We start from the raw sequence: 27205 nt of genomic DNA, 5'->3' as shown, positions 1-27205 counted from the left end.
GGTTGCTCTCGTCGAGGATTAATGAAACTTCAGCCTGGCTTGGCCTTCACGGGACAACCAGAACAGAAGACAAAAAGAGGCTTTGGAGAGCTTGTGCAATTTTGATCCGGTCAGAAATTTGCATAAGTGTTTTCAGCAAAAAGGTCGACTACATACATACTTTACGTCTTACAGTGGAACGATGGGCTAAAATTGGATTCATTCTCAAAGTAATCGAATTTTTCTTTGGTTTTTTTACGTAATGCCACCATAGAAGGGCAAAGATAATGGCTTTTAGAACTGCAGTGCCTGGAGTACTAGTATTCCAAATCATCTTTTACTTTTCTCATATTGCAGTCTATAATAGAATTAAAAAGAATGAAACCATTTTTTTGTCCAAGATATCATTTACATAGCAAAATGAATTTGCGCAGATGCTAAATTTTGCAACACATTATAATGGTAATGACTAGCATGCAAATGACCTTGCCGAATGCCGAAGTCAAGTTTCCTTTTTCAGATAAAAGATATGAGAAGGGGCCCGTGTCAGTACTCAGATAGAACACTAGATGGTAGCAAACGTCATAGCAAACTGAATTCGTTGAACTCAGACGTCACCTTGTCTTTTTAGATTCCACTAACAAATTCGATTAATTAATTGCCTTGCAATTAAGGATGTTTTAAGTGGATTAACTTCCTGCTCTCATTTTGCTCGAGCCCCCATACAGTGATGTCAGATATTTTTAATCAGCAACAATGACAACTAACAACATTATTTTGTTTTTCTTTTAAATGCATTCATCATTTGTTTGTGGGTGTGCTTCCCACCAGCCTCTTTTCTCAGCAAAAAGGGGTGGGGGGGAGGGGTTTACCAGGAAAACTGCGTGTGCGTGTGCGTGTGCACGCGCATGTGTATTTGTGTTTGCTGGAAACAACTGGAGCTCTTCCAGCACTGTTCAATAATGTGGGATGGACCGATGGATGCCAAATCGGGACATTTTATTCCGCATCTTTGATATGCTATGACTTTATTTGGGTGATTTAACGCCCCAAATTATGCCCCCCCAATGACAATATTCAAGGTTAGTCTTGCTTTGCTTTTTTTGTTTTTTCCACCCTTTCCTGGATTCGATTTATTTATCTCATTTATTTTACCGACACAATTTTCCCATCCGAATTATTTTTTATGGACTTTCACAGAAATAATTGAATTCACACAAACAAAAATTGGGAAAAGAAGGGTTTCCTTTTGTAAATAAATAAATGAATACATAAATAAAGGGGAAAACACTTGCTGTTGATGGGTTTTATTTTAAAGCACACCTCTTTTTGTTTTAGTTTTGTAATTAGCTGTCCCACTAGTTTCTAACTTAGCTGCATTCAAATAGGATATAAATGTGCCCAACCCCAAGCTTTTCTCTTGCCATTGTCTTTTAATTAAACCCTTTTTAAGTTTTATTTTTAAATATTTTGTATCAATTCTATGTAGTTTACATGTTTACAGTATGGATGAATGAATGAATGTATGAATGAATTATCTGTACTTTATTTGACTTTTCCCCTCCCGGGCTGTTCCCAGTTTTGGCATCTTGACGTCACTGGCGGAAATATTTTTTCGCTATTCAAAATGGCACCCTCTCAATCAGGAAGTAGAGAAAACAAGTAGCGGCGAATAAGTTGGATAAAATTGCCCATTTTCATCGATTTGACGTCGGCCGCGGCTCGACATCTGCCCGCGTGTTCGGAGGTCGGACTGGGACGAAGCAAAGACGACGAAGCGGTGAGTGGAATGCGAGAATATTCGTGAAAGCGCTGGCGACACATCGGCAGCTTTGCTATCAAGATGCGTTCTCGGGCAGAATGTTATTGACATCGAGTTACGCCGGCTGGTTTATGGTTGGCCTGTTTTGAGGCCAATATGTTGTCTTTTGAAACGTAGATGTATCACATGTGACGATACGTAGTCATATCAGTGTTATTACAAGGATGAATTGACATTCTTCGCGTTACTAGTGAGCCGACTGCGAGCTGTCGCGGTGTAATACGCTAGCTCCGCTTACTACGTAGGAACAGGAACGCATAACCCTGATTAGCTAAATAAATGCTATTTTTAGCACAATCGTTTCTCTAGCGACTAATAATGCCAAAACAAAAATAATAAATATATAACAATTCAAATTCTGTACATAATTAAGACTATAATCGTCGTTTTACTGCGTTAATCCTCGCAGTACACAAAACTAAGCTATGCTAACCAAGCTAGTCATTATCGCTATCGGTATTCATATTTAAAACACACTATTCGACATTTTAAAGTCTCTAGTGTGTTAATTGTAAGCAAACGTAAGCGACGAGACGCGTAGTCGTGAGTATTTGAGTATATTTTGGTGGCTGGTTTTGTCGTAGGGCAAGCTATCAACGGTGATAGTGACACTGTAATGTGTAGCTTGAAATGCCTTTCCTTTGTGTGTGTGGAAACAGATGTGGCTCACTTCTCACATATGTCTTCATTTTCTCTTCACTACGACAACGATAGAGGCAGAGTGACTTTGACGGACTTGCAGTACATTTAGAAAGGTTTTCCGTCAGTTTACTGAGATATGGTGCTTTTCGAGTTGACCTCAAACATAGTTGGAGTCGTGAAATAAGTGGAGTACAGTTAACCCCTCGCTTTCCGCTGCTTTAGTAAGCAAGCCCTGAGGCAAACGGGGGGGAATGCGCGAATAGTTGAAGCCCCCCCCCCCTCGCTCCGTATTTTAAACATAATGGCTAATATAATATTCATGTTGGAAATATGAATAGTTTCTCTGTTTTTTTTGTTTGTTTGATTGTTTTTTCTGTCAACTGCGGCATTGGCCCAGTCGCGTGAAGGAAATTGCATCTTCATGGGTCATGGAGTCCTGACCTTGTTGTCCCTGTGTTGGTTGATTTAAAAAAAAAACAAAAAAAAAACAAACAAAAAAAACTCGACAGACAAAAATGATAGGCGGTATTTCAACAAGAACTTTCTGCAAAATAATAAATATGAGTACCGATACCACGTACCGGCATCAGACCAATACCGACACAATATCGAGCCCGGAAGGCTGCCAATTCCGGTCACCGATGTAATTTCTCGGCGCCCTCTTGTGGCCGTTTTACTATTAGGAAGTAACTTGCTTGCGTGGATTTTTTCTAAATGAACAGCATTCATTTCAACCCTCTTAAATGCACATTAAGATGCGATTTCTGTACGTATATGTTCATACAGTAAGGCTTATATTAATTTTATTAATAATAATGTTAATATTATTAATTTTGGTCGGTGCCATATTAGCGTGTTGCTACTAGAGGTGAAACAAGTCTAGCCGCTAATGTTAATGGTTGATTCTTCAGTCTGTGCATCTTCATTATGTTTTGGGGTATTGTCCTTGTTGAGGCTGTTCTTTTTTGAATAGGTGTTTATAAAAAAAAAAATTTAAATCCAGTATACAAAATACAATCTGTAGTGGGCTGATGTAGAAGAACAAAGATTCATAGTTCATGTTAGCCCATTGCCCACCTTTTGCCTTGTGTGATTCAGGCTTCATTCTCCTCCCCACGTCAGCCGATTGTTAGCAGTGATAAATCTCATTGATGGCCTGTGGCTTGATAGAGGGAGGGTGAAACCAATGTGGAGCATTATAAAACAGCAGTTGGAAAGGCAGCCTTTCTTTCCAGGAAACGCGCTAGCAAGCAAGCAGATCATGGATTTCTTTTTTCTTCACAGTGGTCGATGTGATGGCCTTGTAGAATTTCCTGATTAGCGTTCACCGTGTATCATTCGGGCCTTCCTAGGAACAAAAGTGTCCAGATCCTTCTGTGAAAGAAAACAATGAGTCATCCACAAAGGAAAGAATAGATTAATTTTACATCTACATCGGCGGACGGTGTGTCCTTCTATGCGATTGATGAGAATTTAGCATGTCTCAGTAACACACGGACAGACAGACATCTGTCAAAACCACTTATGATGATGTCGTCGTCTTACCCTGGAGAATTTTCACCCAACCCCCTCACTCCTGCTGTTAGTTCCTCCGGTGACGCAAAACAGAATAATGAGATTCTTTTGGGCTAATTAGTCCTGTCTGCGTTTGTACTGTGTCCAATTTGGATGACAGGATGCGATTCAGCACAAATTGACAATCCCGCGTTGATGTTTTGTAAATAAATAAACAAACGCGGCAAGGAGACGAGCAAAGCGTGTCATGGCCGCCATCCAGTCAGCCGATCTCAATACGGTTCGTAGATACCTGCCTGCCCCGCTACATTGAGAGACTCTTTTGAAAACATAATTGCAGTGCTCATATTGTACTGCTAGACACGCATTCCATAGCAGGGGATTAACGCTTTTGCTATGCTAATAGTGCGAAGAAGGAGGTCCTGGAAAAAAACACACGCGGCTGAAAGGTGTGAATAGAAGGTGGGGGAGCCACCCAACCTTCAATCAACAGCAAAGCCCGTGAGGGTGTTAGTGTCACACGGGACGAGAGGCAACAACCAGCGCTACACGCCTGAATCAACTCCAGGGGAACGGCTGGGATAAAAATAGCCTAATAATAGCTCAGCAGGCTCCATAGAGACAAATGGCTGGAGGTGGCTCAGATACGAAGTAAAACTGAAAGTCTCTGATGAGACTTGAGCGGTCCTGTAATGACAAAATATCCGAAAGAAAACGGCGTTCGTAATTTCACGTGTTCCACGCAAAAGGGAAATTCCTATAATACGCAACACAAATGCAAAATGCAATGAACAAGTGAAACAATGTAGGCCAGAGAATCTCCGCACACTTGCGCTGTTAACACTTGACCAGCCGACGTTTTCACACTGATTCCATTTCAAGCCACCAAAGATAACTGGCTTCACATGTGCGCATTTTGCAACCGCGGAGTGGGCAATGGATTATGTTTTCAAGTATCAAATGTGCTGAGTTTCTCATTTCAACCTCAGGGAAGAACAGCAAGCACTGGTGGCTATATTCCTGTTTTCCACAACGAGGTCACAAAAGGTCATATTTTGTATTGTCAAACCGTCATGTCGTTGCTAAACCTGTAAACGGACCCATAACCACAGCGAGGCCGGCCTGTGTTTAACTTCTGGGCGTAACGCAAAGAGAGCTAAGTGGCCGTTAATTGGATGCTTCTGATCCAGCCGCTCTTTCATCTACATGCTGTGGGGCGCCATTGATCCCCTGCAAAGCATTATTTGCTTATCTCCTTCACCCTCCGTGTCTCTATTGACCCAACGGCTTCTCGGTTCACCTGCTCCTCAATTTTATTTACCACGAGAGGTGAATTAGGAGCCCCGTTACAGGGTCTGAATCGCTGCAATTTCTCACTCCTTCCCGTGAGTTTGCAGGCACGGCGGTATCCATCAGCCACCCCCGGCAGAAGAGCCACTTGCCGTAGTTGACGACAATCGAACAGGGGATGGCGAGACATGCCCGCGCTCAATTATTCATTACGCACCGTGTGATGTGCTCATTTGTGGCCGGTACCGAACAGATGTATGTCGACTGTTTTTGCACGACCAGTGTTTTCCTGGGAAGTCACTGGTTCCTTTTATGAATATTTCATCAGAGCGGCTAATGAATCGGGCGGGGTAGGCCCATCATAACCAGCTAACGGCCCTCTCGATGGCGCGCAGGAAGACAGCTGGGGCCCTGATCAATTCTAACCTGATTACTGCCGACGCTGACGGACATGCAGATTAGTGAAGAATGGCCAGCGTGTTTAGCAGTAAATACTTTACGTCAGTCAAGGGTCCTTTTTGTCATCATCGCTTTCTCCAGTTCTCTATGGATCACACAAGAACCAGAGGCTCAGTTTTCACGCAACTGAACGTGTGTTACGACCAGGAGGAAGTGCTTGTGTGATTTGCGGCTTTGAACATTGAAGAACTCTGGCTCTTAATTTATCGGGAAACGACATGGAGCATTCCTTGCGGCTCTAATGTTAGCTGTGCTATCAGTTAAGGTTCGGTATTAATGTACTTCTTAATTACACACACACACTGCTTCCTCGTGAGTATTCAGCGTGATTTGGCAGCTTAAGGAAGTCACACTCGCCTGGATGATCTCCATGCGCCCATTGACACACAACCGCATTTCCTCACCACGCACACGTCGGATGCTATAAAGCCAACAGCATGCGTCGTGTGTTTTTGAAGTGGCATCAGCCATTTCTGCAAGTCTCTCAAATGCGCCTGGGATTCATCTCAGCAATGCGTTTTGCTTTGTACTACCGTTTAGAAGGATTTTTACAGCGGAGTTCATTTAAACTCGTGTCCCTGAACGCAGCTTAGATTTAGGCCACCCAGAGAGAGATGGGTGAGGGTGGGGGGAGACTCCGGAGAGGGTTGTACAGAAGAACTGTGGTTATAAACAGATTTGAAAGATAACACTTGGAAGTGGTTTCCGTCGTTTTGTTTAAAAATAACCACACGGGGTCTAAAATGAATTGCTTGCTCGTTTTGGGGAGAAAACCTCGTGCGTCCTCAATGGTTGCGTTTTGGTTATTAATGTTTTATTTGTGTTGGTTTATCCCGTCTGGCTCCAGCGCCCATCCTCCTACTGATAACACTCCGTAGCACCTCCCTCTTCCTCTGCGCGTGAGAGCATTTGGAAGTTTATTGGACGAGAATATCTGGGAGCAGTCTTAAAACAATCAGGATTGATTATCTGGAGTGCGGTGAGCATATGGAAAGACGGCCATGGCGTAGAATTTACCACCACTTTGTTTACGTCGCAGCCAGTCAAGTTGAAACAGAAGAGGCAATATTTCAACTGCTTTATACACAGTCCCCAGAGAAATCTGGCTTTTTGCATCCCAAAGTGACCTCGTTTGCCGATTTTTCCACCAATTAGGGCAGGAAAAAAAAAAACTGGCAGTTTGTGCAAAGGCACAACGAGGATGCGTAATTAACAACCATTAATTTTGTAAAGGAAGCTCAATATAGCTCAAAGGCTAAAATCGGACAGCCACACTGAAAAAAAAAAATATATTGTTAAAAAATAAATATATGTATATAACACACACACACACACTTGATTTTGTTTGCTCAGGTATGTTACCTTTTTTGGCCGATTCGAAGCAACATCAGCCTGAAAGTAAAATGGCCTCCTTGTGTGCACAGTGAACATATTGGGTCTCTCTCATATGCAAACACACACACACACGCACCAAGACAGACAAAGGCCCTCTTATTCCGACCCTCGTGAACTCTATTAGGCTTTATCACCCTAGCTTTGTCCCCAGCGAACAACACCCTGGCGTATGGCCAGGCAAAGCGGGGGCACACTGTTGCGAGAGCAAAGTAAGCTAGCAAGATTGGGGGGAGGGCTTGATTAGGGTGACACAAAATTTGTAGACTATAACGAAATTGGATTGATTTAGCGGTCAAACCCATTTGTGGCATGTTATTGCTGAGGGTCATGAAAAGAAGTCTGTTATGCTTCAGGCTGTTTCAAGAGGCGACCATTAACATACTCTAGAAAACTGAGTTGGTGTGTTTTAGTTGTTGAGTTTTCATTTTCTTTGTCGCTATCTATAGTGTCTATCCAGTCTCGATGAGTCACCAGCCAATATTGCTTTCTCACGCACATTTATTGACACATACTGAGCATTGAGGATGTTTACAAGATAAAGGTAAGAGGCTAAACCAGGCGAAGCTCGGTCATGCTTAGTTGAATTTCTGTCAAGATTATTTTGCCTTCCATAATGTTTTGTCTGGTTTGTTATTTTGTAATTTGAGGTGATCACAAGAAAATAACATTGAAATCACTGTTGTGCTTGAATGGCTCTGTCTACAAAAAGCTCATTTTCTCTGCTCTTTTGTCAGACACCAGTGTTTTTGATGAAACCGACTCATGTTCTGCTTATTACGAAAGAAAGGAAAAAAGATAGAATCACACTTTTTCTGGCGAAAGAAGACTGTCTAGTGCTCATACTGTCACAGAAGACAATATTCTGTGGATCTAACGTGTCTGGAAATACAATATCAGGAACCTGCTTTTGTCTTTTTACAGGTCATGGAGAGTGGTTTTCCGTGAGAGAGGTACAATCTGGGACAGCGCCAGCAGCAGGGTTGGCAGTTTGGGCCATAGTAGAGGTCATCTCGTGGTCATGTGTGCAACTCCAGTTTGATGCCCACCCTCCCCTCAGCGCTGGCCATGGACGGGGAGAACTACCTGCATCCAGAAGGCCCTCAGCTGGACACCAGCTTGTTCGTTGTAACCCCCTCAAACATGGAGGTAAGAGTCTTCCTTTATTTTCGCCTCTTCATCTCCTCTTGTTTCTGCACGTGAACATTGTGTTTTTTAGAGTTCTCTCTTTGGCTCCCCTGGCTCCTGGAGGTCCTTCTCTCAGCAGGCCGGATACAGCGTGCACTGCCCTATGCAATCCGGAAACCAGTAAGTTGCTTGTTATTTTTTGCACCCGACAATAAAAAAAAAAGAAATGCTCCTCAGAACATTTTAAAATATGGAAAAAAAAAACAGTTTTGCGGTGCGCTGGCCTTTAATATTATTGTATTTTTTCAAATATGCCGACAGGTCTATGCAAGCTGTTTGCTGGACCTTGGACAGCGCTGACCTAAATCAATCTAAATATCGTGTGAATGTTGTTGTTGCCGTGGCAACCGCTGTCATCCCTCCCCCCCCCCCCCCCCAAGTGAAACATGGTTTCATTTCACACATAGATCTTGTAGATATAGTGAGTGAGTTGTTTGTGTTGACAAGCACAGTAAAAACAAAAAAGTTCTTTTCAACCGCCAACCATTTAAATTGATTTCACTGACAGACGCACAAGTCAACATTAAGATCATAATAAATAAATAATCAAAATCATATTTATCCCCGAATTTTCATCAATCCAGGTATAGCCGAAAAGGCCAGAGGGAGGCGTCCAGGTTTTGCTTGAGACCGCCTTTAATCTGACAGTGTCTTTCGACTTTATGACCTCATAGCTGAATTAGAGGTTACTGTCAAAGGTTGTATGTAGCGAGAGCCTGTGTACGTCGGGCTCCCTCCATGCGCATCACAACTCTGCTGAGAATGCGGAAGCGTCTTGTCTGGACAGGTGATCTGAAAGTAAGCCACACGCTGGAAGCCAAGGAAAGATATTTCTATTTATATGGCACATTTAAAAGGATTTAAAAATAACAACTCCAGAACCAAAAAAAAATAATGACATCACCAAAAATGAGAATTGAATCTTTTTAAGATTTCTTTTTCTTTGTGGTTCCAAACATGAACTGTTTGTCCAGTTTTTTTGTATACCAAACAAGTGTTTGTAAGAGCCGGGCCGGGCCGGGCGGGAGTCGGTCAAGCTATGCCGGATACTCTTTGACATCGCCTGCAGACAGACTCTACAGATGATAGCAGCATGTTGATAATGTGCCGGTTTCATATTTCATAATGGTGCTGTCTGAAAGGAAGAGATTTGTCACACTTGCATAATATCAGACGACACTGTGGCTGTAGACGTTCCGTTCCGTGATCCAGCAACCCAACCAGTTTAGCATGTCTGGCCATTTTAACGTGTGATAAAGTTTGTCTACGCATCATAAACTAAAATGTGAGGATCAAGTAAAATGTTTCAAGGGGAGCTCTAATTTGGGAAAATGATTCCATTTATTTAATTGCTTGAAAGGACAATTTGTGCGTTGCTTGATGTTTCTACGCAACATTTTTAGTCGGCACCGACATTTTTCACACTCAATGGCCACCGGCACGATATTTGACAGATTTTATTTTCTTTTTTTTCTATTGTCTTTTACTGTTTGGGTGTGTTAAAGCATCTAGCGATCTCTGACCTGTGCTTGAGGACACCGAGATAAATCCTGCAAATAGCTTTGGCAGAGCTCACTTAGTCCTACTGAGCTCTGGCATGTGATTGGTGGATACGCAAAGTGGTGGTGCGCTTCAACCGTTCTACCTGAACAAAGGTTTGCTTTTGGTTTCTTGGGTGTGTGCGTTGTTCACCTTTTTCAAAGCATGCAGACTCGTAATGATATAATGAGCCGCTCTCACGCATTCAAGTGGAATTCCTTTCAGTTTGTGAACCCTTGACGGTTGACATCCGAGTTGTTCTTATTTCTAAAGACATTTTCACAGAGGAAGTAATGTCATGTGAATGATTCTGTTCCCAGAGATGTTTCTCGGAAAAATGAAACGTGGCCTCTTTCTCTCTCCACCTCTCCAGGCAATACCACAGCAGCAGCGCTCCCGCCGCCACTACACCGGATGTGCACCTTGACATATACTCTGCGTTCTCAGACATGGATTTCCCTTGCCTCAACCGGCCCAGAAATGGCGATTTCTCCCAGGTTGGTGAACGGCGAGGACCTCGAAAATGTCACTCTCGCTTATCAGCGGGAGGAATCTCGGCCTTTCATCTCATTTTCCTCCCGCGTGTGAATTCATTCACCTTTTCTAATGTACCGTAGAGACGTCTGATTAAAAGCCTTATGTTGTCTAGACATGTCCACACGTGTCCTCACCGCGACACTGTCAGTTGACATTCTGAAACTCAAGCTCAGAGTTGCGTCCATGAATTGTTTAAAAATTAAAAACATTCCCCCCTCCCGCTTTAAAAAACTGAGCTCAATCATGGTTGACATCTAATTCCATATCTACTGATAAACATCAGTAGACCACTGCCTGATGTGATCTCATTTATGGACAGAGTGGCGGCTTGACAAGCTTTGATCGATACGCTGCCCTTGCACGATGGTGCCGTGCGACGTTTTCATGTGCAACAGAATTTCTTGTACTTCCTTGGCACCAATTTCCATTTTACGATTAGCCTGGGTGGGATTGCGCCATCTTGTGGGATGGCGGCGATGGTGGCAAGGCATTACAATTTGCGACTGGTAAACCGCAAGTAGGTGGGCGTTCACGTCAGCGTAAAACGGACAAATCCATTCATAAAATGTTTGCTGTACAACCAGGATCTTTATTATTATTATTTAAAGTTCACCACTGATAATAGAGGTTACACCCACATGCAAACATATGTTTTATGTGTGTCAAGAGAAGCCTGTTATGTGGAAGTGACAAGTTTTTTTTTAAATGGGGCCCTGGGCCTGATATTGGTTGTGTTTATCTTTTTTTTTTTCTGTGCTCATGATTCATAGTTAAGGCTCTCTGGTGCCATTTTGTTTACTACAGGCGCACACACACTCATCGGGCAGAGTATTCCCACTTATATGATGACACCATGGACAGGCGCCACTTTGTCTATGAGAATCTTTTCTCCATTTCACTCGCACAAAGATGGATATTACAGTATATTATCCTGACGTGATATCATGGATTCCTGGAAGCTGGGGGTGCAAATGGACCCATTTGTCTCACCAGCAATGATGGACGTTTTTTTTGTAATGTTTGGAGACAAGCCTGAAGGTGTTTTTGATCCGCTTGTGTAATTATTTTGTTTCTTGCCATGATGGCCTTGAGTTTGATTAAATGGAACTTCCTCAGGATAAAAAGGGTGCAGGTTAAACATAGAGAAAAATATTTTGATCAACAGGGTATATCAAATTTGACTCACCTTTTCAACCTGGTAATGAACGAGTTAAACTACAAACCAGTTTTTCCCGTTAGGACAAATAAATGTGTATAACTGCAGGTATTGTGTAAGGGAACATTTTAATGTGCTCAACTGTTGGAGCAGATTGAGAAGAGGTCAATTATATTGTTTTGGATAATTGTATAATAGGGGGAATAATATTCCCATCTGCCATCAGTAAAATATATTTTATATCAAAATAATTGCACTGCTCATATTTGACTGAGCAGCCAGTTACTTTTCTGTCAAAACGTTATTTTCTGGGTTGATAATATTTTAAAGCCAAGATCTGTTGGTAAGGGTCGAGGTCTCGATAGTGAGCCTTAACGGGAAAAACAAGTGTATGTATTTAGAACGGCAACCGGGCAGCGCATTAGTTTTCTAAATATAATAATCGTCCAAAAGAAAAAAGACGGCAATTAAATATAGCCGTAACCGGTGGCGTGAGAGGAGTGGCCGGGTTCAGAGCGCAATTCTGTTTACACTACAAATGCGGTTGAGTTACACCATGTACAGTAAAATGGGTCTGACTGCCGGTAACTGTAGTCACTTACCAACAAAAGCATCATTTCCTGAAAGCTCCTCCTCCTCTCCTCCCTCCCTCTCCCCTCCCCTCCTTTCCTCCACTCTCTCTCTCTCTCGCTCTCTCTCAGGCCACCTCTTTGAGGAACTATTAGTGCATAACCACCATGACTTATCACTTAGCGCCTATACCCTAGCGGCCTTGTTTTAGACCTGGCTGCTGCTCAGCTCATTCACAAGAGCGTCACCTCCAGAGAAGGCAGATGTGTTGCGTTCAACCAGAGAGGAGCCGTGAAAGGGCTGAGTGGGTCCTACTGGCTGGAAGGGAAGCCTCATGGATCTTGTAGTCAGGGCTTCAAGGTGAAGCAGGAGTGTGTCTTGAGTTTGTTTGCGTGTGTCTAGACACCCCCCCCCCCCCCCGCCTCCCCTTCAAGCAAAGTCTGGACCCATGTCGCTCATGCAGTTCTGGACTAAATTGTATTCACAGCTGGGACGGCCACTCCCCAAGGTACGATTATTTGCTTTGCCTTGAATGACTCTTAAGCGGAGTTTTCCGATTTGTGGGTCAGAACCCAAAATGAGTTCAGCGGCGTGCCTGAGTTTTTTATCGGTAAAAGGCATTAATGGATCTTGAGTTGATCTGCGCTTGTGTGGAGACCAGTCCAGAGTGTAGTTGCCCAAAATCAGCTGCGATGGGTTCCAGAAAAGAAAAAAAAAAGATTTGTTGATCTTTTGATTTGGCTTTTGGATTCATGACTTCTTTGTTCATATTGAGACTTGCTGTTTCAAGAACATTTGAGATTCCATGAGGAACATTGTGGGCTGCTTTCATGTCTTCCGAATAGAGAAGCACTTGAAAACTTTATTGTAACACGCTTGTTATTGAATCCAGTTTGAGCCTTGACTCAAGACTGACCCCCACATGTAGCCCAACGCTCCACTCATGACAAATGGCTACTTCTGTCCCGCATTCTATTCCCGGAAAAGCGAGAACCCGATACGTCATTCAAAGTCGCCTGCAATGTCAGCATTTTTTGTCCTTGTATCATTAAATACCCGTACTTTGGCTTTGAGTAATATCTGCAGTACTTCATGCGAGTTTGTTAGGAGGAAAATTAGTAGGAAGCTAGGGACAGTCAGCTTCCTGGTTAAACGTCAACCGTGACCTTTGGCATGCCGCTTACTGGAAGTGATGAGTAGTGCACCAGTGGCACGTGTCATTGATAGCTTTTGTGTCTGATAAAGTGAGTAGTCATGACAGCACAAAATCTTTCCAATTATTATTTACTAATTACAACAGTTGATGCGCCTCGTTCAGCATAGCGTCTGAGCAATTTTGGCTCTCCTGTCATGTGACCCCGAAGGTTTTTACACCCTCAGTGATACTTTATTATTGATTTCCTTATTCGCAAGTGCTTGACAGGACACGTGGCGCCTTTTCCACACGAGATTTAAACGGAAAATAATGAAGACATGATGGCCTCCAGATGTACCCCCTGAACTCACACAGACGCTATGGGGCAAGTTGTGTTGACTGCTTGGACAAGGTCAACAGCTGAGCACAAAATATGGCTTGTTTCAATCTCCCGAGCGCTCGGGTATGGTGATGTCATCGCCCGCAGTTTGTCTGCTTCACTCACACACCGTTTAGATATTGACACGCAGGGCCGGCCGGTGCTTACACTGCAAACAACAGCGACATCGTTCTCACCGACGCTTCAAGTGTTTGCTCCTCTTCTTGCGTAGGAATCTGGCTGAAAGCCAAATCCAAAATCAACAAAGCCCAAAGGTGAGGTTTTGGGGGATGGCAAAATGGGAAGACTTTGGAATGGTGACATCACTCGTTTTGACTTTTCAGTCTTGGAGAAGCGAGCGAGCGTGCAGTGTGTAGGCGGGGGAAGCCCTGAACGTGGCCCGTCTTGTATGTGTTTTGAAATTCACCGCATTGTGGCCAGTGAACAAATACCGGAGTTGTTGCCGACTTGCATTTTCATCATAGCAGAAGTTATCCTAAAATCTAGCTGGCAGGAACGCAAATCTAATTTACTCGGTGTATCTTCTGAATCTCCAAACACCAAGCAATCTTCCGGTCCTCCCTCATTCAACTTGTGTCATCTTGTTTTTGTTCTATTTAGATCCCTGCTTTGTTTACCCTGCGTCACTTCAGGAAAGACCTTGATATTTTTATTCTCATATTTTTTTTTGTACAGAACTCAGCAAAGGTGAAATACGTACACAACGGTGTCTTTGCTTCGGCTCGCATTCCTGTTGGACAGTGACAAATTGCTTTCAACACAACCGTAAAAAAAGAAGGGCGTGTCGGGTGTTAGATTTTACTCTTGGCGTTCCCTTACACACGGGTGTCATTCCTACGATATTACACAGACAGACCTTTGGCGAATAAACGGCGGAGCAGCATTGGGAGTTGAAAAACTGACTCTCATGTCTCTCATACCGTTGTGTTGACATTTATTTAATCATCTCTTTGTCAATCCGGTTCACTGTGTGAAATATTTCCCCTTTACTGGGGTCCGCGTGAAATAAAAGCCAGTGTCTTTTGTTATGGCTACTTTGCAGAATCCCCGTGTGAAGAAAAAAACAATTGGGCTGCAGACATGTGTTTGTTTATATGTCGACTTCCTTTTATGGTCGTGCTGGAACTTATCTTAAGGCTCATGTGATAAACTGTGACTTTGCTCTTTTTATATGGAGAGCAGCTGCAAAGCTTCATGACAGTCTCACATTATTGCATTTTTATGTCGCAGTGTGTCTGTCACGTTTGCTTTGTTATTATTATTATTATTTTTCCATGAACCACTGTGTCAAACAGATTGCTTCTTAGCAGCACGCAAACTCCCTCCTATCATTCATCCCAAGGCGCATGAGCGCTGTAATTTATCGCCTCTGCGTGCAGGACAGCATCTTGCTTGTCACATTAAGTTCATTTGATCAAAAGATTGCCCAAGCGGCGCTGAAGGGGGGGGAAAAGAAGACGTGTGACTGCGTTGGGAAACTGGGGCAAAAGTAAAAAGACGTGAAAGAGTACTTTTGTTGAACAGCACATGGGTGGAGAAATGAGACTTCACATCCCCTTCTGTGAATATGCTCATCATCTCCTGGAAGACATTTTGGAAAGAGACACTTTGAAAAACATTCATGGTGTGTGGTTTGGGTTTTCTTTTTTTGTTTTGTTAATGAAATTTGGATTTAGAAGAGAGTGAGGCAGGATTAGCGGTTGCATGCATGCGTTGGCTGTGTGCTGCCAAAGGAGCCAGATTAGCATCAGTGCAGTTGGAATTCAAGCCTTATCTCTGTGCGGCAGGGCCCGGTTTTAGGAATAGGAGATGAAGCAGCTCGGAGTACACGTCTGCCGCGGGACTAGTAACACTGCTGCCTCTGTTCCACTCTGCTCGACAACTCGATTAGCATAGCGCTGAGCTCGGAGGTGTCTCGCTTAGCACCGGCCTGACGCGCTTTGCTCAAACCCACATTTTAGGGGAAATAAAATGTATGATGAATTTCAAATGAGATTCAACTTTTTTTTTTCTCTTTTGTAAATTCTTGTACTGCATATTTGGAAGTCAAACTGTATTGTGTGTGCAACCATTTATCAGCCCATGACTTTGACAGAAGACCCCCCCCTTTCAGTAAATGCGGCAGAGGTAAACAAAAGCCTTTTTCGCCGCTGTTCGGCAAAGAAAAAAAAAAACACATCCTGTTTTCCTCGATTAAAAATGACAATATGCTGCTTATCTGTGTGTTTCCACCATGGTGCCTCTGCAAAGAAGGGTGGGTCCTTTGTTTCTGGCCTTCTTTACTCATCTGTCGCAGCCAGAACCAGCTCAGGGTGTGAAATAGAATAATAAAGACTCACAACAGATGAGAGAGGCGCTACAAAGTTACACGTATCTCCCCCGCCCAGTCCTCCCCCTTTCTTAAACATTCACCCTCCATTCCCACTTTTAAGGCAGCCAATCAGAGACCAATCCAGAAAGCCTGTTTTTCATGTCTGATCTTGCCCGCAAGAAGTGACTGCAGTCACAAAAAAAGTCCAAGCTTGCTTCCACGCGACCCTCTGCAAGTCACTAACATCAGAGCACAAAAAAAACATCCAGGCCTCATTCCCACACCATGCGGTCATGTTTATACCCACAGCCCCCAGCATCTTGTCCTCTTTCACCGGTCAGACATGTTCGGCGGAACTGTGGCGTAATGCGCGGTGATAATTAGCCTGGCATATTGTTGAAAAGGAGTCACGATGATATCCTGAGGCTTTCTGGACTGTGGAGACCACCCTTGTAATCGCAATGAAAAGTAGGACACGAGTTTACTGCAAGCATAACCTTTTAAGAAGCTGCTTGCATGAAAGAAAGATCTCTAATTAACTATGCGGGCAATGTTTTATTATTTCTGTAAAAGCTGTATATAGTAAATTAAATTCGGGTAAAAGAGCCGTTTGCAGCACATTACACCCAAAGTCAAATTGTGACTGTGAAAATGACATTTCAGACAAAAAAAAAAAAAACTCATCCCTGAAATCAAGGTGGAACTCAATGCTCCTCTTCTCCACCCACAGGATCTGTCCTGCATCGATGACATCTCCAACAATTCCCTGTTCTCCTCTCCGGCCGACTCACTGTCCGAGTATGCCGACGCCCAGTCCTTCATTAGCACCGATCACCTGGACACGGTGCCCACAATCTGGGACGTCAACACGAGTACCACCACCACCGCCACCAACGGCGCCGCCACTACACCAGCACAGAACCAGCTGGAGGTCAGTACACACACACACACACAATGTGTGCTTCTTTTTTTTTTTCCCTCCTTTTCATCTGTTTCCCCATCCATTTGTATTTATTGAATGTTTTTGTTGACAGCTTAAAGGCTCCAGCAGGTTTCAGGGCTTGGCCAGTTTGGATGATATAACCGCTATAATCAGCGTGCCACCTTTAGGAGGATTTCAGGTAGCCGCATCAATTTGAGTAACACGCTCGCTCTGTCTCTCTCTCTTTGTGCCCCTCCATGAGTGGTTCGCGCTCAAATGTGCACCCATGCAGATTAAGTATCGGTTGTAGCATAAGTGGTTGGACTTGAGCTCAAAATGGCCACGGATGCTCATTCGTTGTGATTTGTAGCATTGTGCATTATCACGGATGATGTAAGCGTTGCGTCCTATTTGCAACGACGCTGAGACAGCCAACTACAAAGCAGTATTGAGGTCACGTTAGAAAAGAAAAATGATCATTTATTTTCTTACTTTGTCCTTGTTACTTTGTTTTTCTGTGTGATACAATGTATCCATTTTTATTTTCATCGTGTCCCGATTACCTTCCCTACCTCCCTTCATACAAAACAAATACTGCATCTTCCGTCATCTGTTTCTTTTTTAAATTCCAATGTCGCGTCATACTGTCAATAGAGTTTAACTGCCATCATTTTGATTGTCGATGTTTATGTTTCCTGCTCTTAGCTGCTTAACTCTTATTTCCATCGCTGTGTTCCTTAATTGGACTGCCTGGCTACTAACATCTCTCTTGCCAACATCACCTCGGGAGAATTCAGAACTGCACACGAGCGGCGCTTACGCCTCTGTTAAATGTTGTCTTTGGTATTGCCAGACTCAGAGAGCCCAATCACCCCCGGAGGAAGAGGAGGAAGCAGAGGAAGAGGATTCAGAGGAACTGGGCCATGTCGACACGTATGCTGAGTACAGACCTTCCAAATGTAGGTCACTAGATACCATGGCAAAATGTGGGCCCGTTCAGACAACTTCATTTTATTTTCCCCTTTCTCCCCGTCAGCCACTATCGGAATTTCCCATCCCGACATCGTGGTGGAGACCAACACTCTGTCCAGCGTCCCTCCTCCGGACATCACATATACTCTGTCTATACCCGAGTCGACCATTAACAGCGGCCTGCTCTCCGCCCTGCAGCTAGAAGCCATCATCTACGCATGTCAGGTAACACAGAGGCATCTCCCGCCAGTCATTCCCTTTCACGGCAATGAGTGACCCGGTCTCTCTCGTTTGCACGGCCAGCAACACGAGGTCATCCTACAGAACAACCAACGGGCAGGCTTCCTGATTGGAGATGGCGCCGGCGTGGGAAAGGGACGTACTGTTGCGGGAATCATCCTGGAAAACTACCTTAAGGGAAGAAAAAAATCACTATGGTGAGTTAGCGCTTCCTGGACTCAATACGTTTTTGGAAAAAGGTCTCTATTTGTCTGAAGCGGGTGAAATGCTTTTTTTCAAGGACTGTCTCAATTTGTCATGTCAATTTTTATTTTTCCGAGGCTGCAGTTTGCTCGCAGCAAGTTCTCAAAAGATGAGCAGTGACTCAGTATAATGCCATCTTAATTGTAGCCTGTGCGTGCAGCGCGGGCCCGACCGGATGTGAACTCACCACTCGGCCAGCCCCGGATTTCGGTCGGCCGCCCTAAAATTCATACGCACGGCCAACATCACCTGATTTGCATGCGCTTCTACTCGTTCTGTCCAGCTGCGTACGCCCAATGACTAATCCTACTGTTCTCTGCCCGCAGGTTCAGCATATCCAATGACCTGAAATTTGATGCAGAGCGAGATCTCAAAGACATCGATGCACCGACTATTCCCGTGCATGCCTTAAACAAAGTGAGTGCAGGTGTTGACCGAGAAGGCCGTGCGAAACGGAGCAAAGTCCCACCGGGTGACCGTGTGACTGTGTTGCAGATTAAGTATGGAGACACAGCTACCTCAGAAGGAGTCCTCTTTGCGACCTACTCTGCGCTGATTGGCGAGAGCCAGGCGGGTGGGCAGCACCGCACGCGGATTAAACAGATCCTGGACTGGTGCAAGCCGGATTTCGACGGAGTTGTATCCTTTCATTTTCCCAATGACGCACAAATTCCTCCTCCACTTCCAGTGTGCTTTGAACACACGCACACACAGAGTTCTCTGTGTTGTTTGCCCTTGACCTGAATTCTCCTCCTCACAGATTATTTTTGATGAATGCCACAAAGCCAAGAATGCCACGTCAACAAAGATGGGCAAAGCGGTGCTTGATCTGCAGAACAAGCTGCCACGGGCCAGAGTGGTGTATGCCAGTGCCACAGGTACATAAACGGATTGGCCAAACTGCGGAACTGTCACATCCCAGTGTGTGGACAGCGTGGTGTCCTAGTACGTGTGTGTCACAGTTATGAGGTTTGTGGTTGGAATGCTGACTTGGTATCGAAATGAACATTCATGATAGTAATATTGAAAATTAAAAGAATATCGGTCAAGTATGTGGGTGGACACCACACTGTACGTGTATTTGATATTGAATTGTAGCAGCCAGGTTTCACAAAATGCAAAAATATATTGTGACTTAGGAGATACATTTTGCTGAAAATGTGACCCTTTCTCCAGACTTTTGAATTGGGATGATGCCTGAGGTACAACTCCACACCCTTTTTGTCGCCTAGGTGCCTCTGAGCCAAAGAACATGATCTACATGAGCCGCCTGGGTATTTGGGGCGAGGGCACGCCTTTCAGGGCCTTTGACGACTTCCTGCACGCCATCGAGAAAAGGTTTGCGGTGTCTAATGTTTTCAAATGACTCACAAATCATGCGGGTTTCCTGTTCTTGTAAAATAACATCTATTTCCTCATATCGTAGCCAAGGCGGGGATTTTTTTTTTTTTTATGCCCAGTCAATTTGTTGAGATATATTTGCTATGTGTAAACAGAGGCGTGGGCGCCATGGAGATTGTCGCCATGGATATGAAGGTGAGCGGGATGTACATAGCCAGGCAGTTGAGCTTCTCAGGGGTGTCTTTCCGCATTGAAGAGATCGGACTGGACAGCGACTTTAAGCTGGTCTACAATAAAGCCGCCAAATTGGTGAGCGCCGCAACCCAACATCGAAGAACGCATTTGCCTTTTAACTTCACGCTGTTTCTTTTTTTTTTTTTTTTTTTTAGTGGGCAGAGGCACTGCAGGTCTTCATGCGCGCCGCCGACGAGCTGGGCCTGGTCAGCAGGAAGTCCCTGTGGGGCCAGTTCTGGTCGTCTCACCAGCGCTTTTTCAAATACCTCTGTATAGCTGCCAAGGTCCGCTGCCTGGTGGAGTTGGCCAAGAAAGAGCTGGAGGCAGGAAAGGTCAGCACAAATCACTGGAACGCAGAGTCAGCAAGTTTGCGCTCTGTGTGGAAATAACCAGACGGAAATTCAGACAGGAGAGAAATTGCACATAATGGTGCTGGTCATTATAACAACAACAAAAAATCTCATTTTTGTCTACATATTTCTCTCATTTTGTCTTCTTTACACATTCCAAAAACATTCATGTTAGGTTCTTCTATATGAGACGGTTGTTTAAAATGTTTGCTCATACCTCTTTGTTACTCTCCACCACAGTGCATCGTCATTGGCCTGCAGTCTACCGGGGAGTCGCGCACCAGAGAGGTTCTGGACGAGAATGATGGTCGCCTTGACCGATTTGTCTCCGCCGCAGAGTGAGTGAGCCCCATAAGCTCGTTTTGAGATTCACCAACTTTGCAACCCCTTGGGCAGATTTAGTATATTAAAGCATGTTCATCTACCTACCAGTACCTGACAAGCACGTAATGAATCTTAAGCTGCTTTGTTTAGCCCCTAACAGGCTTCACTGTCTTGCCTTCAGGGGAGTATTCCAGTCTCTTGTTACCAAACATTTCCCTTCTGAGAAGCAGAGGAGAGAGAAGGCACCGGGGAATAAGAGAAAACGTAGGCCCACATTTGTCTACTGTTTTGTTGGAGCCATTTAGTCTCTGGACATCATCTTCACCGCTCATGTCATCTTCAGGCAAGCCTCGAGGTCGCCATCCGAAGGTACCCAAGCACACGGTGGACAGCGTCGGCGTCATAAGCATCAACAGCGACGACAGCAGCACCGACTCTGACGGCATGGACACCGATTCCAACTCGTCTCCGGACTCGCTGCTGGACAACGATGATGTCATTTTTGTCAACCACACCAGCTGCCACACTGGTGCGTGGTTTTCTTTTGTTTTTGCTGTCGTTGATATGCTCTGACATTCCTCTCATGTGGATTTCCAGTCAGGATAGAGGAGATGAAGCAGGGTCTCCTCAATAAGATTGCACAACTGGGAAAAGAACTACCTCTCAACACCCTGGACGAGCTTATTGATAAGTTTGGAGGGCCTGATAAAGTCTCTGAGGTGCGAGCCTGAAGCATGCAACAAGTTTAGAATGAATTAGCATGTTTAATTTATTTATTTATTTTCAAATCATTGTCAAACAGATGACCGGGCGTAAGGGTCGTGTGGTGCGACGTCCTGAAGGTATCGTCCGTTACGAGTCACGCGCTGAGCAGGGTCTCACCATTGACCACATCAACATCAAGGAGAAAGACCGCTTCATGAGTGGAGAGAAGGTCGGTTTTATTTGTGCTTAGTATTGGAATTTTAGCTTCTGTGGGTACTGCTGTTTTGGTTACCAATGTATCGTTGTTTTTTTTTCTCATCTATATGTGGGCAAATGTATATATTTTTCCTTCACACAATGCAATTCAAGTCTTTCTCTCACCCTAGCTGGTGGCCATCATCTCCGAAGCAGCCAGCTCTGGAATTTCCCTGCAGGCGGACAAGAGGATAAAAAACCAGCGGCGGCGAGTCCACATGACACTGGAGCTACCTTGGAGCGCAGACAGGGCCATTCAGCAGTTTGGTGAGTCCAAGTTTGGATCAGTTGTGGGCACAACCGGGCTCTGCTGCATTTGTGTTGGCTAAAACAATGCAAGATAAATGCTTTCATTCAGCTCACGCAGTGGGACTGTTCATTTTCCATTGGACTGTTTATTATGGACACTAAGTTGTATTCAATTATTCAGACAGAAGAACTGCCTGCTCGGTCCATTGTGCATAATTGTATGTCGTCGAGTCTCTAATGCAGGGGTCCCCAAACTTTTTCCTGTGAGGGCCACATAACCTTTCCCTTCTCTGATGGCGGGCCGGTGGCAGTTTGTAACAGAAAAAGTGTGACGATCGTAGGGGAGCTTAAAAAAAATATTGTTTTCCAGAAAGCCACACATAACCAAATAACGGTTATTTAATAACCCTTTCCAGGTTCTTTACAGAAAAAAAGTCAGGAAACAAATAATAACACTATTAATGAAATAAATAATAACTAAACCCTCTCTGAGTTCTTCACAGAAAAAACAGGAAATAAATAACTAAATAACTCTCTCTGGGTTCTTCATAGAAAAAAAAACATGGAACATTAACTTTCTGTTGTGCCATGAACAATCTTAACAGATAAAAGTTCAGCTCAGTTGTCAGAGCAGAACCTCTCTGACACATATGAGCAGTCTCTTAAAGTTCTTGTGTTCCTTCCTTATAATCCTTTTGTAGGTTCCAGTAGGCTTGTAGACACTGCTGTCTTTTTTGTTAAAGTTTGATAGTGCGTCATAGTCTGGAGTAAAATTTGTTGTGGCAATTCTTAGGCGAGATCCGAGGTGTTTGTCCGTTTACCTCGATCTGTGACGGGTAGATGTTGACGTTCATGTGGCTGAACGTCACGTCGCGTACGTCGAGCCAAATTGGCAACTCTTTTAAACGCTCGGCACTGTGTTCACCCTGCTTTACTTTGGCGACATTTTAACGGAAGGATTCCAGGGGAAGGTTTGTGGGTGGCTTTAGCGCAAAACTGCATCTGAAAGCTCAGCGCGCAAATTACAAGAATGCTGTCGTCACAGCCCACGCTCTAAATTCGGGACTGATACAAATAGAGCGCGAGTGCGCCATGTCCGTACACGCACTTGTGAGTGTGCACCGAGCTTTCTGACACGGCTTCCGGTAGTAAATGCGCAGGCGAGCGCTTCCCCATCTACTGGGCAAACGCAGTCATTGCAGGCAAAATGAGCAAAAAAAAAAAAAAAAAAAGTTTAATACAATTTGTTCAGGGTTGGCGGGCCGGATTAAACGGTCCCGCGGGCCGTATCCGGCCCGCGGGCCGTAGTTTGGTGACCCCTGCTCTAATGGATTTATTGTTTGCAGCCATTGTGCTAACAGCTCAATTAATTATTTCCATTAGGAGTGCTTGTCTGGCTTTGAGCATAAATGACCGTGTGCGCATGTATATTACGTACATATGCATGATGAGCCTTGTGTTGAAAACCTGGCGCCAGAAAACATCAATAAAGCAGATGGTCTTGGTTTAAAACAGGGATGGAGACCATATGGCTTTTGACCATGCAGTTCTAAAAACAAGTAAAACCTTGGAAGAACCGCCATTAAAAGCCCACAAATGATCAGAAGTTATATAATATGTTAAAACAATCAGAATAATAATACATTTAGAAAAGTGTGGGCACTCGAATTATTATTTCAATTGTATTTTTCAGGCCGTACCCATCGGTCCAATCAAGTGACAGCTCCAGAGTACATCTTCCTCATCTCGGAGCTTGCCGGCGAGAGACGTTTCGCCTCCATCGTTGCAAAGAGACTGGAAAGCCTGGTAAATACGTGCCTGTGTTTACGTTTGTAACGTTATAAACTTAGCAACAATTGGGATATGAAATTGGATCGCTCTGGGTTCAAATCAGGCATCTAACAAATGTGAAGGTCAGATTTGAATCAGACTTTCTGTATAAATGACAAGCCAAGGGTCACTTTCCATGATGCACTTGAGCGACAAGCCATTTATTTCCAGAGTGACACAGCATAACAGAAAAAGACACAAGGGGGTGGGCTGGTGGGGATGTCCATTCCAGGAAGCCTCAGCTGTGTTTGCCAAGCGCGTTCGGTAAATCCGTCGGTCATATCCCACGTCCCCCGTGCTCAGTTTATGAAATGTTTACTCACCCACTTGAAGTGTGCAACCAACCACCTTTGCGCCCTTGCCGACTCCAGATGAGCAGCGAAGAGATCCATCCACTGGTTCTGTCAACCATCTTTCACAACCGTCACCTCCTGCACAGTAGAAATTAAAGTGAGATGGGAAAAGCACATTAGAGATCTTCATCTTCAATATTAGGAACATTATTAAAACAAAAGAAAAATGCTCTGTGGCCGTATAGCGACCCACTATCATAACATTCATAAATGTCACAAGATGTAAACCACAAACAAATAGGACCCAATAAAAATATATTCCCGGTAAATCTGTTCAATAAAAGTTGTGACCTCACTTCAAACTGCAGCCCGGGATCATCGTGTGCTGTTCTTGTACTCCCGCATCACGTTGGTCTTCCTGTAATTTGGTTGATGATGCTAATACTTACAAAAAAAAAAAAAAAGTTAACCTTCATCCTCTTTGCTCGCAGGGTGCGTTAACACATGGCGACAGACGGGCGACTGAAACCAGAGACTTAAGCAAGTACAACTTTGAGAACAAGGTAGGTACAGAGGCAACTTTTATTTGTCATGCCGGTAACGTCGACACAACACGGCTCAATCAATTTGTGCTCCTTCTTTGCAGTATGGTACTAAGGCTCTGGATAAAATCACCAAAGCAATTTTGGGCCACATAGAGAACAAGGTGCCCGTGCCTAAAGATTACCCCGGAGGTGACGCCATGTTCTTCAGAGGTAGGCACTCAGTACTCGTCAATATTCAAGAGTGCTGAAATAAAAAAATAAAAAAAATTCCCCTTTACGCCAGATATGAAACATGGAATGATGGATGTGGGCATCTTCTGTCGGGAGTCTCGCTTTGGCATCAATACGGAGAAAGGTCAGTGGTGTGCAATTGCTCAAGGAGGTCATTTGTTTGGCAATTTTTAGATTGATTTGTTTTTTAATTTGAATTCCAGATTGCAGCGTTACCAAATTCCTAAACCGAATCTTGGGGCTGGAGGTCCACAAGCAGAACCATCTCTTCCAGTATTTCACAGAGAATTTTGACTACCTAATAGAAAAAGACAAGAAAGAGGGCAAATATGACATGGGCATCTTAGGTATGCATTTTAGGTTCATTATTGAAACTACCCCAAAAAAAAAAAAAGCCTTATTCTCATTTTGGTTGTCTTTTGGGTGGCCGACAGATTTGGCTCCAGGTAACGATGAGATTTATGAGGAGAAGCAGGAAATCTTTATGACAGTGGGGAACCCTCAGGATGGCCAGGTGGTTCTTTACCAGGTAGGACCGACATTGTCATTGCGAATGTGTGCTTATTCTTCTTCTAAGGTGACAAGTCGTTTTCTTTGTGCCTCCACAGATCAGTGTGGACCGAGGTATGCCTTGGGATGAAGCCAGCAACAGGTTTCTCAGTCTCACTGGTGCTGACGAGGGCTTCTACATGTCCCGGAAGGTGAGTCTGCATGTCGTAAAAGAAGTTGGCCAGAAAGATTGACCCCCTCCTTGTTGGTTTCCAGCCTCGAGGTAACCAGCCTTGCGTGTTGCTCGCTGAGCAAGGGAGAGGCAAGAACTTTATTGTTTACAAGCCCAACATCGGCAAGCAGACTCATCCTGAAAGCCTTGAAAACCTGCAGCAACGCTATCGGAAGGTGTGTTTGATTTTCATCTTTATATCTACACGGGAACAACAAGATGATCATGACACAACGAGGGGAACGAGGGGTGGACGGGCCGTGATTGCCGTGGGTGTCCTGACAATCTGGTTGGCTTGTCTTCCTCAGGTGACTCCAGAGGAGGCCAAGGACTGCTGGGAGAGCCGGTTCAGCTTCTCCTTGAAGAAGTGTAGCCATGCCAACTGGTAACTAGGAACACGCACAACACTTTGTTGCACTCTCACCCGATTTGTAAACAACAACAATGCGTGCAAGTCCTGCAAGCTGCTGTTTGGCGTTTCAAATTCAAAGGTCAGAGCGAGCGGCTTGACAGTTGCGTGTACGTGGCCTCTCCGCAGGAACGGCAAATGCAAGAAAGTGGAGGAAGGCCAGGAGTGCTTCCAGGGTATGCGTCTGCGCCAGTACCACATGCTGTGCGGCGCTCTGCTGCGCGTTTGGAAGCGCGTGTCCGACGTGGTGTCCGACATCACCAACTCCAACATCCTGCAGATTGTTCGCCTCAAGACCAAGCAGCACAACAAGCAAGTTGGTGAGTGCGAGTTACAAGATATAGTCGGTGTCCAAGAGCGTGATTAGATGAGCCGCTGAGCTCTCGTTAACCCAAAACGAGCTTGAACTAACCGAACCCTCACTGTCCCAGGCATCAAGATCCCCGAGAACTGCGTGGCCCGGGTGCGCGAAGAGCTTATGCTAATGGACGAGGAGGTAAAGCGGAGGCGCAAGGAGCGCGAGAAGCAAGCCGTGGAGCAGCGTCTGGCCGAGGAGCGCATGCGCAAGATGGAGCAGGACAACAAGCACCTGCTGGCAAATCTGTTCAGCCAGAAAGCCATGCCCACCCAGTCACTGGCCCATTCGCTGGTTCACGGTCAACTCCTCAAGCAGAAACTGAACCCGCTGCAGAAGACGCAAGTGGCGGGCATGGCTCAGCTGCAGAGGATGCAGGCTGCCTTGAGCAGCAGCAGCAGCAGCAGCAACAGCAGCAGCACCCACAGGGTCAGGCTCTGCTGTCTTTACCCCCAAACCCCCAAGTGACTCCGAGCGGCTGGCCCGGCAAGTCGGCCGCCTCCAAGCAGCAGCAGCAGCAGCAGGCGGCGGCGCGCAATGCGGTCGTCCACAGCTCCAACTTCTCCCAGTTTTACCGTCATTCCTTCTTACCCTCCTTCCCGCAGCCCCTTCATATCCACCAGACAGCACGCATGTCTTCCCAGAAGGGCCAGGAGGAGGTGCTGGACCTGACCATCAGCTCACCGTCGCCCTCACCGGACAGCACCGAGGCCGGGCCGGCTCTGGACGGTCTGACGGGTCCGGCCGCGCCGTTCGCCGACGACTTTAACTTGGAGTCGCTCATCTCGCAGATGGCCACTCAGCTACCGCCGGCGCCGCCGCCTCTGAACCACAACCACCTGAGAAACAACCACCAGGACTTGCTGGACCTTTTCGACCTGCCCCTCTCGCCACCGATGCCCACGCAGAAAGCCAGCCCTTTGTCCTCCGCCTCGTCCAGCTCCTCGTCCACATCCTCCCTCGTCCAAAGCTCGCTTTTTTCCAACCCCCCGTCCTCGTGCTCTTCCTCGCAGTTCCCTCCCCCTCGCTTCCCCAACTTTCTCCTGCCCCA

The 27205-nt window shown here is 45.0% G+C and overlaps 1 protein-coding gene across 4 annotated transcripts; it reads left to right on the top strand.

Annotated features, from left to right (window-relative positions):
- The first annotated feature begins 1590 nt into the window (after positions 1 to 1590).
- On the top strand, positions 1591 to 26768 carry sbno2b (strawberry notch homolog 2b). 4 transcript variants are annotated; one of them, XM_061298178.1, is made up of 33 exons: positions 1591 to 1759; positions 8024 to 8052; positions 8160 to 8248; positions 8319 to 8407; positions 10200 to 10323; positions 16666 to 16866; positions 16970 to 17056; positions 17711 to 17816; positions 17894 to 18054; positions 18133 to 18266; positions 18639 to 18729; positions 18808 to 18951; positions 19073 to 19190; positions 19545 to 19650; positions 19809 to 19962; positions 20043 to 20219; positions 20478 to 20575; positions 20743 to 20825; positions 20905 to 21090; positions 21159 to 21280; positions 21364 to 21495; positions 21653 to 21788; positions 23464 to 23576; positions 24385 to 24456; positions 24540 to 24648; positions 24722 to 24793; positions 24873 to 25016; positions 25104 to 25198; positions 25278 to 25370; positions 25435 to 25566; positions 25699 to 25775; positions 25929 to 26119; positions 26231 to 26768. In XM_061298178.1, exons 3-33 carry the CDS (start codon positions 8168 to 8170, stop codon positions 26620 to 26622), a joined length of 4020 nt encoding a protein of 1339 aa, XP_061154162.1. In that variant the 5' UTR covers positions 1591 to 1759; positions 8024 to 8052; positions 8160 to 8167; the 3' UTR covers positions 26623 to 26768. The 4 variants fall into 4 exon arrangements, with proteins under 4 accessions (XP_061154162.1, XP_061154161.1, XP_061154164.1 ...); XM_061298177.1 differs by having other exon boundaries at positions 8024 to 8248; XM_061298180.1 differs by lacking the exon at positions 16970 to 17056 and having other exon boundaries at positions 8024 to 8248.
- Positions 26769 to 27205: the final 437 nt, after the last annotated feature.

The sequence above is a fragment of the Syngnathus typhle genome, linkage group LG14 (assembly GCF_033458585.1).
Source record: "Syngnathus typhle isolate RoL2023-S1 ecotype Sweden linkage group LG14, RoL_Styp_1.0, whole genome shotgun sequence".
Lineage (NCBI taxonomy): Eukaryota > Metazoa > Chordata > Actinopteri > Syngnathiformes > Syngnathidae > Syngnathus > Syngnathus typhle.
The sequence above is the reverse complement of the archived record's forward strand: the minus strand, read 5'-3'. Positions and strand labels throughout refer to the sequence as shown.

What these genes read in the sequence shown, in the direction of transcription:
- sbno2b (XM_061298177.1), top strand. Translation starts at nt 8,141, where the DNA reads ATGCCCACCCTCCCCTCAGCGCTGGCCATGGACGGGGAGAACTACCTG. An exon ending in CAAAGAGACTGGAAAGCCTG is followed by an intron (nt 23,577 to 24,384) that starts GTAAATACGTGC and finishes CTTTGCTCGCAG; the next exon opens with GGTGCGTTAACACATGGCGA. An exon ending in GCCAGGTGGTTCTTTACCAG is followed by an intron (nt 25,199 to 25,277) that starts GTAGGACCGACA and finishes GTGCCTCCACAG; the next exon opens with ATCAGTGTGGACCGAGGTAT.